This window comes from Zingiber officinale, chromosome 1B (assembly GCF_018446385.1).
Source record: "Zingiber officinale cultivar Zhangliang chromosome 1B, Zo_v1.1, whole genome shotgun sequence".
NCBI lineage: Eukaryota > Viridiplantae > Streptophyta > Magnoliopsida > Zingiberales > Zingiberaceae > Zingiber > Zingiber officinale.
The window spans coordinates 59,291,102-59,305,610 of NC_055986.1; the positions used below are offsets into that span (position 1 = coordinate 59,291,102).

Below are 14,509 nucleotides of genomic sequence, written 5' to 3' on the forward strand. Positions count from 1 at the left end.
GAACACAAAATCAGCAATTTTTGTAAATCTTTAAAAAAAATTCATATTTCTTTCAAAGTTCTTAATTTTTGCAAACCAATTAGCAGGCACTTTTTTCTGATCTGTTGTGGTTTGCTATTGGACTACCAATTCCTGATGTAAACAAAAACCCAAGTCGTCAAGAGACAACAAATATGGAGTGAAATCTATATGAAGCACCAAATTGGATAAAATGAGACTAATTAGAAAGATCAATTTTATAAGTTCACATTGGTCCTGGACTTCTATGATCCCAACATAAAAGTGTCTGTATCACGTGGTTACCTTCAATAGCCTAGCAAAATATGAAAGTGAAACATTAGGCTTAAACAATTTCTAGTTTTATGTGCTTAACTTCTGATGCGGTGATGATGAGGGGCCTCATCCCGCTGCCACGGTGGAGGTTAAAGCGGATCAAAGTCAAGACGGTCAACGGGTTGACGGTGTTGACTGGTTAGGCATATCATACTCCGAATGAGGATTAAGCATCGACCCATCGCCTTCAACACGGAGTAATCAAACCGACGCTCAAAGGACGCGCAAAAGCAGATTGAGCGGCTCTTCCGCTCGGCCTAGCAGCGGACTTGACATCAACGAGCACGCGGATAGTAGATTGCCAGCCGAGCGGCTATCCTGCTCAGCCCAACAATGGAGCATGTGGACGGTGGGCCGCTCGGCCCGGCCATGGACGACACTTGGGTAGTGGACTTTCAGTCGAACGGCTATCCCGATCGGCGTGACAACCGACAACGCCGGGACAATAGAGTTCCGACCGAGCGGCCATTCCACTCGGTTGAGTAGCAGACACAACAGGATATCTTTTGACATCCTTTTGCGAGCTAGCGCCACTGACAGGCGGTATGGTCAGGCAGAAGATTGAACGACGGAAGCTTCTACTGTCACTTCAGAGATATGCTCGACTCGTTAAGATACTGTGTCGGGGGTACTTTACTAGCATGTCTTTTCAGAGAAAACTTTGAGAGGCCTGCTAGCCTTGGGAAGCGTGCACGCACGCTTCCGGAGCTCTATATAAAGGAAGTCCAAGCATTGGCGGAGGTATGCTGGACACGCGATTTCTACTGTTGCGCTACTGTTCTTGCTTTGTCGGAGACTGACTTGAGCATTGGAGGACCATCGCCGGGACCCCTTCCCTAGTTCGGCACTGACGTAGTCTATGGTTGCAGGTTTAAGAGGAGTCAGCTAGCGGAGCGCCACATCCCTAGCATCCGTCTCTTCGACTTTCGGACAGGATCATATGTCGCGCTATATGTGGGAACGTCACTTGCATCCGAGCCGAAAGGAGGGAAGATGTTGGACGACTAACCACCGTGACACTCACTCAAGAGGAGGTGGAGATGCTCGTGTAAGCACGAGCAGCAAAAATGATCGAGCAGCAACAATAACATGCGCTAGCCGATCGGCTAGCGCCACAGCCTGTGACATCAGCGGCCGGTAGATGAGCGGGGCAAGAAGACCGAGCGGAGCAACTCTCCGTGTAGGGGTAGAACCGAAGGCTGACCGACATACAAGGGGAAGCGCCGTCCACGCCGATCCCCTTCCATCGAGTTCTGTTCCAAACCACCTCGGAGATAGCCCAAGCGCATTAGGAGCGAGGATCGTCCTCGGACGATGCTCCCGTTCATGGTGTCAAGAAAGGCAAAGCGCCCCGAAGCAACACCTCTCCCGAACGGATCAACCGACAATTCTCAGAGGAGATTTTGCAAGACCCTTTGCCTCGACACTATACCCCGTTGGCGATCAGGACGTATAATGGGTCAACCGATTCGGATGATCATCTGGATCGGTTCGACAATGAGGCTACGCTGCACCAGTACACGGACGGAGTGACGTGCAGAGTCTTCCACACGACTCTCTCCAGATCGACGCAGCGCAAGGCTGTCAGACGGCTCGATACGAAGCTTCAAGGATTTCTGAGCCGCGTTCTAGCACTACTTTGCCAGTCGTCGACGCTACCAAAAGATATGCATCCGCCTCTTCGCCTTGAAGTAGGGCCCAAGGAAGCGCTTCGAGCCTACGTTCAGCGCTTCAACCAAGTGGCCATGGACATCCCCTCGGTCTCGTTCGAGACCATAATGAATGCATTCACCCAGGAGCTCGCCGAGGGAGATTTCTTCCAGTCACTCATCAGGAAGTAGCCTAGAGATTTCGACCATATGCTCAAGAAGGCCAATGAGTATATCAATGTGAAAGAAGTCCAGGCGGCCAGAAGAAAGGAGGCGTTGATCGAGCATTCAACGGCGACCGATAAGTAACCATCTGCCGCCCAAGGGTCCGAGGGCTGAAGGAGCACGACCCCACCGAGAGACTAGGGCATATGCCGTGCAGCCTAAGGCGTCGAAGGGCAAGGTATGGACGTCCGCCTATGTTTTGTTCATTCCACTAGTCGGCGATGCACAACACGCGGGACTGCCGGGGATTGCCACCGATAGTCAGCCGACCGGCTCTGAGAGGATACCGCCGCCTATCACCTTCACCCGATTGACGACCCAGGTCCGCTGAGCGTCGGGACCACAGAAGTGTGCCTGAACGCCATCACCAGCACCAACATCAGCGGAGGGAAGACACCGATCTATCGCGGACCCCGGCCGAGCGAGATAGACCATCCGCTCGAGAAGAAGAAAATAGGAATAATGCTTCTCGAGGAGAGATAGGCATGATAGCTGGTGGTCCGACCGGCGACGACTCTAACTGAGCCCGGAAGTAACACGCTCGGCGGTTGGAGATCCACGTTGTCGAATGCAGCAAGGAGAGGGCCGAAGGCCCCCAGATCAGCTTTGGCCCTAACGATCTGGAGGGTATCGAGGTCCCTCATGATGATGCCCTGATCATCCGAGTGGTGATCGCTAACCACCATACACCGGACTTTCGTCGACGCGGGAAGTTCGGTGAACACCATTTTTAAGAAGGCGTTCGATCAGCTGCAGATCGATTGAAGCAAGTTGTTGCCCATGGTGACACCGCTTTACGGATTCACAGGCAACGAAGTTTTGCCGATCGGCCAAGCAAGACTGGCCATCTCGCTGGGAAACGAGTCGTTGAGGATTCGGACCACCAACTTCGTAGTGGTGGACGCACCATTAGCCTACAACATCATCTTGGGTCGATCGGCCCTCAACGAGTTTCAGGCGGTAGTATTAACTTACTGCTAGAAGATAAAGTTCCCAGTAGACGACTAGGTGGGCGAGGTAAAGGGCGACCAACTGACCGTTCGGCGCTGCTATGTGGAGATGGTCAAGACTGAGGCCAAAGCCGCCCGGAAGACTCTACAGCTAGAGGTAAATGCTATCACCGAAAGACCTCCCACTTTAGTATATGAAGAAAAGGAGGAGGTCCAGATTCACCCAAGCTGGTCGGAAGCCATGACATTCGCTGCCGCCGACCTGGAGGAAGAGAAGAAGGCATAGCTGATTGCCTTCCTCAAACAGAATCACGATGTGTTCCGTGTTCTCTTGGTCGACACATGAGCTGCTCGACATTACCCCGAGCGTGGCTCAGCATGAGCTTCATGTCCGACCGGACGCTTGGCTGGTCAAACAAAGGAAAAGAGATTTTAGCGCAGAGTAGAACGTGATCATCCGGGCGGAAATAGAGAACCTACTGGAGGTCGGCCATATTAGGGAAGTCTAATTCCCAAGCTGGCTTGCTAATGTTGTGCTAGTCTCCAAGCCGGGCAATAAATGGTGGGTCTGCATCGACTTCCGCGATCTTAACAAAGCCTGCCCAAAGGACTTTTATCCCCTGCCCAGGATAAATCAAATGGTGTCGAGACTGCGAGCTCATTTACATGCTCGACGCATATCAAGGGTACCACCAAGTGCCGCTCGCACGGGAGGATCAAGAGAAGGTCAGCTTCATCACGGTTGACGGGACAGTTCGTACTAAAGAATGCTGGAGCCATCTACCAGAGGCTAATGAATAAGGTGTTCCGATGGAAGATCGACCGTAATATGGAGGTATATGTCGGCGACACACTGATTAAATCCCTCCGATCTGCTGACTTATGCGCAGATATCGATGAGACTTGCCGGACGCTAAGGACGTACGAAATAATGTTGAACACGAGCAAGTGTCTGTTCGGCGCAAAGAGCGGACGCTTCCTGGGCTACATCATAACCGAGCGGGGTATCGAGGCCAATCCGAGCAAGGTCCAAGCTTTGTAGAACATGTCTCCGCTTCAGAATTTGAAAGAAGCCCAGAGGCTAACCGGTCGGATCCCGGCGCTATCCAGGTTCATATCTAAGTCGTTCAATCGGAGCCTGCCATTCTTCAAAATATTACGCCGAGCTATAAAATTCTAATGGGACGCTGAGTGCGACCGAGTGCTGGAGGAGCCGAAGGAGTATCTGAACTCGCTGCCCGTGTTAGCCAAGCCAGTTGTGGGTGAGCCGTTCTGGATTTATTTGTCATCCAACGAACATGCCGTTGGATCGGCTTTGGTTAGGCAGAACGACCAAGACCAGCAACTTGTATATTTTCTGAGCCATATGTTGAAGGATGTTGAATATCGCTACACCGGTCTCGAAAAGCTAGCCTACGCTCTGATTCTAGCCGCTTGGAGACTTCGTCCATACTTCCCGGCGCACTCGATAATTGTGATGACTAATAGCGCTCTAGGAAGGGTCCTCCTCAATCCGGAGGCGTCGGACGACTGATCAAATGAACGATTGAGCTGAGCGAGTTTGACATTCAGTATCAGCCCCGAGCGGCGACCAAGGCTCAGCCTTGGCAGATTTCGTCATCGAAGTCCAGAGTAACGAGATGGATGCAACATGGAAGATATATGTGGATGGATCGTCCACTCGGCAGGGCAGCGGAATCGACATATTATTTATCTCACCGCGAGAGGACTGGATGTAGTTGTCCGTTTGGCTAGACTACAGAGCAACTAATAACGAAGTAGAGTATGAGGCGCTAATAGCTGGCCTACAGGCCGCTCGGCACGTAGGGGCAGTTAAAGTCCTCATCCACTAGAACTCTCAGCTGGTCGCTCAGCAGCTGTCTGGAACGTTTGAGATCAGCAATGCCCGACTTCGGCTTTATGCGGAAGCTTTCGAGAAGTTGAGAGCTAACTTCCAAGAGGTCCTCATACAGAAGATCCCCCGATCGGACAATCAGGCGGCGGACGAGTTAGCAAAATTAGCTAATTCGCTGACACCGATCGTCATAGGTCAACCAATCGAGCAGGTCTCATTGGTGGCGCACATCGATCGGATGGAGGGGATAACCTTCCCGAGCGATTGGAGAATAACACTGATAGAGTTCTTGCAATCAGGAGATGCACCTGTCGATCCAGAAGAAGCTCGCTTACTGAAGAGCAGGGTCGGACGGTTCACCTTAATCGGTGACCAACTGTACAAGAGAGCCTTCTCTAGGCCCCTCCTCAAGTGCGTCGGATCGGAAGACGTCGAGTACATCCTGAAGGAGGTGCACAAAAGCTCTTGCGGAGGGCACCCGGACGATCGAGCGCTAGCCCGTAAGATACTCTTGGCCGGATATTTATGGCCGACCCTACAGGAGGATTGCCACTCGGGCGGTGGCTACCTGCCTGTCCTGCCAGAAGTATCACAACGTACCACACTAACCGACTTGAAAGCGTTCGCTGTGTCATGCCTGTTCGACCAATGGGGCATGGACATTGTCGGGCCTTTCCCCATGGCGATCAGTCTGCGGAAGTTTCTACTCGTTGCGGTGGACTACTTCTCAAAGTGGGTAGAGACCGAGCCGCTTGCAAGAATCACCGAGCGAATGGTCACTAAATTTATTTGGCAGAACATTATTTGCCGGTTCGGAATCCCACGCCGATTCGTGTCTGATAATGGAAGGCAGTTCGCCGATCGAGAAAGCTATGACATTCAGCAAGCCCTCACCTCGGTGACCTACCCTCAGGGTAACGGGCAAGCCGAAGTCGTTAATAGGGAGATTCTCAGAATCTTGCGCGCTCTGCTCGACCACATGGGAGGCAGTTGGGTCGACGAGCTCTCCAGTGTACTGTGGGCTCTCCGCATGACTCCGAAGGAGGCAAACGGCGTAACTCCATTCCAGTTGGTGTATGGCAGCGAAACAGTTGTCCCCGTGGAGGTCGGAGTGGAAGTCGATCGGGTTCAGCTCTACGACGAAGGGAACACCGAGTGTAGGCTAATGGAGCTCAACTTGGTGGACGAAGCACGGTCAAAAGTCGCCGTTCGGCTAACGGCGTATCGATAGCGAATGAAATAGAACTACAATCGGCGAGTAATCCCGAGGTCCTTCCAAGTCGACGATCTCATTTGGAAGAAAGTGAAGCCGGTCGGCGACGTCGCCAAGCTCGAGGCACCATGAGCAGGACCGTTCAAGGTCATGCAGAAGCTCCGTTCGGGCGCTGGAGGATGAAGAGGGGAGGCAGCTCGAGAGGCCATGGAGCGCAAATCATCTACAACCCTACAGGGCTAGACGAGAGGTGCGCTAGTGAATCCTGTACTTTGTAAAGTTTGAACAGAAAAGCAAAGGACTCTCAAGTGCATCTCCACCGACGGTCGAACGACGACCTTAAACCCGGGTGTACGAGTTTATATCAGCGGTCGAGCAGTGACCTTAAACGTAAGTTTACAACAAATCGTCGAGCGGCGACGTTAAACGCGAATCTACCTCAAATCGTCGAGCGACGATGTTAAACGTGTGCTTCCATCAACGATCGAGCGGTGACCTTACACCCTCGTCTCCACCAATGGTCGAGCGACAACCTTAAATCCTCGTCTTCACCGACGATCGAGCGACGACCTTAAACCCAGATGTACAAGTTTATATCAGCGGTTGAGCAGCGACCTTAAACGCAAGTCTACAACAAATTGTCGAGCGATGACGTTAAACGCGTGTCTCCATCAATAGTCGAGCGGCGACCTTAAACCCTCGTCTCTATCGATGGTCGAGCAGCGACCTTAAACCCTCGTCTTCACCAACAGTCGAGCGACGACCTTAAATCCGGGTGTATGAGTTTATATCAGCGGTCGAGCAGCGACTTTAAACGCAAGTCTACAATAAATCGTCGAGCGGCGACGTTAAACGCGAGTCTACCTTAAATCGTTGAGTGGCGACGTTAAACGCGTGTCTCCATCAACGGTCGAGCGGCGACCTTAAACTCTCGTCTCCACCAACGATCGAACGATGACCTTAAACCCTCGTCTTCACCGACGGTCGAGCGGCGACCTTAAACCCTTGTCTCCATCGATGGTCGAGCGGCGACTTTAAACTGTTGAGCGACGACGTTAAACCCGTGATTTCATCAAATCGTCGAGCGGTGACGTTAAACCCGGGATTTCATCAAATCATCGAATAGCGAAGTTAGACCCAAGTCTGCGTAGGCTGTCGCACGACTGACGACGAATAGGGGTTGCCCAAAAAAGCTCCCAAAACTTTAGATAAATGGCTCGTTCTGGAGTATGTACCAAAATACTTGAAACTTCGTGCAACTTGGAAAGCAAAACGAATTGAGCGGACGCGCATACAAACCATTGCCGATCGGAGGAATTATAGGGCCACGATACGAGTGAGAGCGGAAGAACAAATAAAATCTTAGCCGAACGGGCAAGCATGCATTAATACTGCAAAATTTACAGGGGAGTACAAAATTAAAGCCCTCAACCTCACTCGAGGTAGTCTAGGGCGTCGTCAGGCAGCGACTCGGTCATCTTGTCCCGACTGATGACATTGCCTGTCAGATCAGTGGGAATGTGGTCGCCTTCCTTGAGTTGGTGGAGTGTCCCATCGATTGCGAGGTTAAAAAGTCGAAGAGCTCGATCGACGACTTCGTCATTGAACGCGTCCGAGCGGATGTAGGCTTGCTTCCGAACCTCAAACCTACTTGACTCGGCTTCTTGGTAAGTCGTCAGAGCCGTTCGGGAAGCCTCCAGCTTATCCTTGGCGGTGGCTAGCGCGACATCCTTGGAGGCAATTTGGTTGCGGAGGGACTTTTCTTCGGCCGAGCGGTTGTTTCGCTCGATAGCCAAGAAGTCTTCGAGCTCCTTGAGCTTCTGGGCAAAAGCCCGAGCCTCCTTGTTCTTCAGTTCAAGGTCGTCGATAGCCCGTTGCTTTCTTACATTGGCCGACTCTATCTTCTTATCAAATGTGCTGACCTGTTTGTTGAGCCGAGCTAGCATCACCTCCTGATCTGCGGATTTTCTCCGCTCGACTTCCAGAAGCTTGGTGCTGTTCTGCAAATCAGTCTTCAGTTTGGCCACCTCGTCCTCCAAAAAGGCGAGCCGTTGGCACATGGTCAGACTCTCCACCCAATATTGCGGACAGATAAAGGTTAACGTCGATCGGAGGTAAATTATGAATTTACATTGAAATACTTACTCTAGTGGACATTTAGGTGTGACTATTTGCAAGCGCGCGCATCATCACCACACGAGCTCGCGCGTCCTCCCATACCTTAGCGAGCGGCTCCTGAATGATGATCTGGTGCTCGGCGGCTCGAGACGCGACGCTCAGCTCGCTTTATTCTTAGGTCGGCAGGTGGAGGATCGCCGTGATGTGTCGCTAGTCGGTTGGGGTCGATTGTGTTGAGGTCGCTCGGCCGGAGGGATCGGAAAAGGAAGCAGGATGGATGTCGGACTTATGGACCTTCGAAGGCTTCGAAGGTGGTGGCAGGAATGCCATTGGCGGCGCGACGACGGTCCCCTGAGGCAGCTCGGCGAGAGAGGGCATCCGGTCAGACGAGCAGGCCGCCACCTTTTCTTGAAGCGGAACCAAGGTCGAGGTTCCGACCCGCTCGGCAGACTGCGCACTCGAAGTAGCGGAGCGGGATAAAAGCTTCGCTCGACGCTTTTTGCGCCTATTCAGTGGTACATCGGATGAGGCCGAGTCCAATGACTCTTCCATCAGGATGAGCAGGCGCCGTGCGAGTGGGGGCTGTGATCCCATCGCCTCTCCTCCGCTCGACGCATGGCTGGCCTCGACTCCGCTCACCAAGATGGGCGTCGCACCGTTCTCATCATGGGGTTCTTCATGGGAGCCGACCGGATGTAGGCCGCAGCTCGCCAGTTCTTCGACAGCTGCCGTATTGATCGCGACATCTTTGAGTTTCACCTTGCCGGCTAGACGCGCGCGCAACATGACTTGGGCTGCAAAAGAGGAAGAGAAATCAATCAGCATCAAAGGAAAAGAGTAAAGTAGTAGCATACCTAGGCTGGTCGAAAGCCGGGTGCGGATCGGATTGAGATCGAAGATGTACAGGACACCCTCAAGTAGTAACTTATGGATGTTGTACTTCTGACCGGCCAACATGGAAGCAGCATGCAGGTAGTCCGGTCGGCTCTTGTAGCTTTTTAGAGCTGGTTGCGACGCCACTTTGAGCTGCCAGTGGGTTGGGAAGTCTGGCCGCTCGGGAAGACACATAAAAAAGAAGTATTCTCTCCGATGTTTATTGGAGGACAACATCTTATCAAAAAACACTAAACCGACCCAGGATTGGAAAAGGAAAGTCCTTGGCTCGGATTACTTAGAATAATAGAAATAGTGGAAGCCCCGGGGAGTAAAAGGGATGCCATGCAGACGGAACAAGACAACAACGTTGCATAACAAGCGAAAGGAGTTCGACACGAGCTGAGGGAGGGAAATGTGAAAGAATTTACAAACTGCGGAAATGAAAGGGTGGATAGGGAACTGCAGACCGGCGGTGAAGTGATCCCTGAATAGACAGACGCAGCCGGTTGGCGGGGAATTCGGCCAGTTGGAAGGGGAAGGCAAAACTATCTCATGATCGGACGAGATTTCGAAGGCATTTCCCAGGCTCTCAGTGTCGCCTCTATCGAACCTAGACTCCCTGGATGAATACCAGAGTCCAGGGATACAGGCCGACAGTTGTGAAGAGCCGACCATCACAAAAACAGACGAAAAAAAGGAATCGAAGGGAGAAATGCGATCGAAAGAGGAAAAAAGGCCACTGGATAGTCGCCGGAATAGGAAGAAAGGTCGGAGAGTTCAAAAGCAGACTCACTTAGGGAGAAAGCTTAATGGGAGAGGGTGGTCGAGGAAGGAGCGCGGAGGATCGTCGGAGCAAATCGCACAGAAGCAGAACACGAAGGTCACTGGGAGCGCTTGAGGAAGACGAACGCGTAAAGGAGGTGGCGATGCGACGGGCTTATAAGCCCCAGGCCCGGCCGATCGGAGTCGTTCGATCTAGGTCACAAAATCTTGGCGAAGATCGGACCGTTGAATTCAAACCGCCAAGTGTCACATCAGTGCCTTGTCGCATCAAGCGTGAGACAGCCGGGGGCGTGACATGTGACGCTTTGCCACAGGTCAGCATTTAACGAAGGCATGGGGCGCGCTCGGCTTTAATGTGTCGAGATCTACACGATTTCCTAAAAATTCAGATGACGTCAGCCGGATCACGCTCACCCAGAGAAGCTCGAGAAATATTTTCCGAGTACAAGTGCTTGTTGTACTGATCGGCTTAAGGGATCAGACCTAAGGCTGATCAACAATATTCAACAAACCAACCAGCAAGAATGGCTGCGCGACAGGTCACCAATTCACGTTGGTCCGAGCGGAGTCCATTGGGAGTCAACAGTCGATCGGGAAGAAATCTTCGCAAGATAACTTTGTCCAGTCAGTCGGACTTGTAGCCTCCTTCGGCTAGACTTGAAGGGGAGGCTTGTGATGCGGTAATGATGAGGGGCCCCGTCCCGCTGCCACGGTGGAGGTCAAAGCGGGTCAAAGTCAAGATGGTCAACGGATTGACGGTGTTGGCCGGTCGGGCGTATCATACTCTGACCGGGGATTAAACACCGACCCACCGCCTTCGACACGAAGTAATCAAACCGACGCTCAAAGGATGCGCAGAAGCAGATCGAGCAGCTCTTCCCCTCGGCCTAGCAGCGGACTTGACATAAGCTGAGCACGCGAATAGTAGATTGGCAGCCGAGCGGCTATCCTGCTCGGCCCAACAATGGAGCAGTGGACTGTGGGACGCTTCGGTCGAGCAACTATTCCGCTCGGCCCGACTACAGACGACACTTGGGTAATGGACTTTCAGCCGAGCGGCTATTCCGATCGGCGCGACAGCTGACAGCGTTGGGACAACAGAGTTCCGACCGAGCGGTCATTCCACTCGGTCGAGCATAGTTAGGCAAAAGATCGTATGGCGGAAGCTTCCACCGTCATTTCAGAGATATGCTCGGCCCGTTAAGGTACTGTGTCAGGGACACTTTACTAGCACGTCTTTTCAGGAAAAACTTCGAGAGGTGTGTTCGCCTCGGGAAGCGTGCACGCACGCTTCCGGAGCTCTATATAAACGGAGTCCAAGCATCGACGGAGGTATGCTAGACACGCGATTTCTACTGTTGCACTACAGTTCTTCTTGCTTCGCCGGAGATTGACTTGAGCGTCGAAGGGCCATCGACCTCTTTCCTGGCTTGGCACTGATGTAGTCTGTGGTTGCAAATCCAAGAGGAGTCAGCTAGCGGTCAAGCAGGAACGCCGCATCTCTAACATCCGTCTCTTTGACTTTCGGACAGGATCAACTTCAAATGGCACATTTTTGTCACATTAGACCATGGTCTTAACAGCTTCCATAATCCATACCGTCGTTCCTTTTCAAACATGATTTTTATCATATACTTTGAGAAATATATTCAAATGTATACTGGTTATGCTTTCATACATAAACCGGACACATGCCACTTCTAGTACCAATCCAAGATGCTCTGTTTCCTTTTGACAATTATATCATGTTTCATTTGTGATTCTTTTTGATCTCCATGTTGATTTGTTAATCTGCAGTTGATCAAGTTATCAGACAAGGATATAGTGGAAATGGTTTTCCTCCCAGTGGTCAATGAAGCCTGCCGGGTCCTTGACGAGGGAATTGCTGTCAAGGCATCTGACCTTGACATTGCTTCTATCATGGGCATGGGTTTCCCTCCTTACAGGTTCATTTTTGCATTATTGTAGAACTGGTTTTCAGTTTACAAATTTAAAATTGTCATATTATAGATATTCAAAATTTCATAATATCATGACGATTATAATTAACTATTAATTCATTATTAATTAAAACATGCAATTAGAATAGTCACATTTATTTTAATTAATTAAATTTTACAAAATGTCATAATTTAAAGTTTGGCCCTCAATATTAATTTATAATCTTAACTTTGAAATTCTTATCAATATTATTATTCAAGGATAAGCATGTAATATAATATGCAATTCCACTAGGTTTTTAATAAATCATCAGACCAATATATACAAAATATTTGTTTACCTTACAAATTTATTATTTAAAATTGATTCCTATTTCATAAATTTAAAATTATCAAAATATTACGTCTTTGTGCAATATATATGCAGATTTTTACTAATTCATATTTATAATTTTATTTTCTTTAAATTTATTATTTTTCATATTAACTTAGAATTATTTATTTAAGATTTGTTAAGGATAAAATAATTAAAGAATTGCCATAATTAATGAACAAATAATTAGATAATTGTTTGGGTTCGGGGTGAAATTATAATAAGATTTTAGTTTCTATTTGTTCAATTGCAATAACATGTTGCTAGTGATGTGGCTTTACTAGGATTGAGAATTCCTGAGTATTTTGTAGTCTATCTTTTTTTAGTTATATGTAATATAGTAGTGATTATTAGGGAAGTATCTTCTTATTTCCTAATTTGTTTGGCTTTCTCATGATGAACCAAAAACCAGGGGTGGTGTAATGTTTTGGGCCGACTCTCTTGGAGCAAAATACATCTTTGAAAGACTGGATTCATGGTCGAAGATATATGGTGATTTCTTCAATCCTTGCTCTTACCTTGCAGAAAGGGCGGCCAAAGGCATTTCCTTGGTGAGATTCATACATTCACCCCACTCTGTATGTTCAGTTCCAGCTTACCGTAATGGAGTTTTATGCGGATAACATGGAAGAAGTTATGAACATGTACAACAACTGAATTAGTTAGTTGAATTAATTAAACATAAAGGCGCATTAAAGTGTAAATAACCATAAAAAAAAAATTTGGTAAAAGAGATTTAACAAGGGAGCTAGATATTGGGAATATTAGATACAGTTAATTCAAAATAATTAGGATATGAAACTTGTTATTGTTCTTAGAGCTTGGTTTTAATTGAATGATACTTTTTGGGAAAAAGTGAGTTCTCTGCAAATAATGGATGGCACAAGCTTTTGTCACGAAAGAAAGATGATTAGACAAATTGATTAAACTATAGTTAAGAGATAGGAGGATTTACAATGATCCTAAAACTAACTGCTGAACGCCTAAAAGATATTTAAATGAACTGAATATTGCTAATGGTGTCAATTTATATAGAACTCAACAGAGGGTAACATGTCTATCCAAGATATTAGGGCGTGCGCCTGTTAATGTTGTTGTCAGTTACAGCTAGGTTTTGATTAAATGACTATTTTTTGGCAGGGTGCCCCTTCCATTCAAGACAATGCTCGGCTGTAGTAGACAGGTTATCAGTACATCCTATCTAGAAATATCGGAATTCATCAGCAACATATGCCTCTTCCCATGGCCAGGTGCATCACTTTGTTGGGATGATAAACAATTATCTTGGATTTCGTGATCATCAGTTTGCTACTTAGTGTATGTTATTCTATCTGAACATCTGTCCCTTGTAGGATGATTACATGTTTGTGGTAGTTCAATTTGCTCTTAAACAGAGTCCTGTTATTGAATAAAACTTAAAAAGTGTTATAGATGTAATGAGGTCAAATTTCGTTGTAAAACACGGAAGTTACTGTTTACTTTTTGTGGCTCGTGTAATGTCTCCATGATTTAACTACTCGTAAATGCAAATAGATGTAATATTTTCCAGCTTGATTATACTCTTGGAAACGCAAATTAAGTTGCCCATGTTTGAAGATGAATGATGATGACACTTAGCAATAGTAGGTAACTCAAGATTATCAGTTGTCTCTAAAGCCCAAGCTAACCCAAGACTTGACCCTAACAATTGATCTCCTGCTCAAAATTCTCGCACTTTGATAAGACAGTTGGATGACATGATCACTTAATTGTAACAAGTTGTCTTTTATGGTTTTATCATATTTGGCATGTTTGAAATGATTGTCTTTCTTAGCAGGGATTTTTAATGTAGAGTATTTAGAGGAGGGTATAAGTATAAATATATGTATATATCGATCTTGGGACATTTTAGAGATGCAACACTTTGTCAAAGATGAATTGTGACTATTCAAATTTCCAAAAGTTAAAAGTAACTAGTTTTGGAAAAAATAATTTTAAAATAATTTATAAATTTTAAAAAATATTTAAAATTTTTCTATGGTCAATGAGAAATAGAAAAATCAAAATAAAAAATTTGACCATAAATAAATATTTATTTTGATCAGTAGGAATTAATTAATTAGAGATATCAATTTTTATAATTAAATACTTAAAAATAAAAATTGATATCGTGATAAATTTTCTAAATATAGAAGATCCAATATTTATCCTGAGA

The 14,509-nt window shown here is 47.8% G+C and overlaps 1 protein-coding gene across 1 annotated transcript in view; it reads left to right on the plus strand.

The window, feature by feature from the left end:
* Window positions 1–13,866, plus strand: part of LOC121967422 (glyoxysomal fatty acid beta-oxidation multifunctional protein MFP-a-like) — a 75,894-nt gene extending 62,028 nt beyond the window's left edge. Inside the window, exons 16-18 of the mRNA XM_042517634.1 lie at window positions 11,800–11,948; window positions 12,728–12,866; window positions 13,456–13,866. Of these exons, the coding sequence (XP_042373568.1) occupies window positions 11,800–11,948; window positions 12,728–12,866; window positions 13,456–13,491 (324 nt within the window). The 3' untranslated portion in view covers window positions 13,492–13,866. The remainder of the gene's footprint in view (window positions 1–11,799; window positions 11,949–12,727; window positions 12,867–13,455) is intronic.
* Window positions 13,867–14,509: the final 643 nt, after the last annotated feature.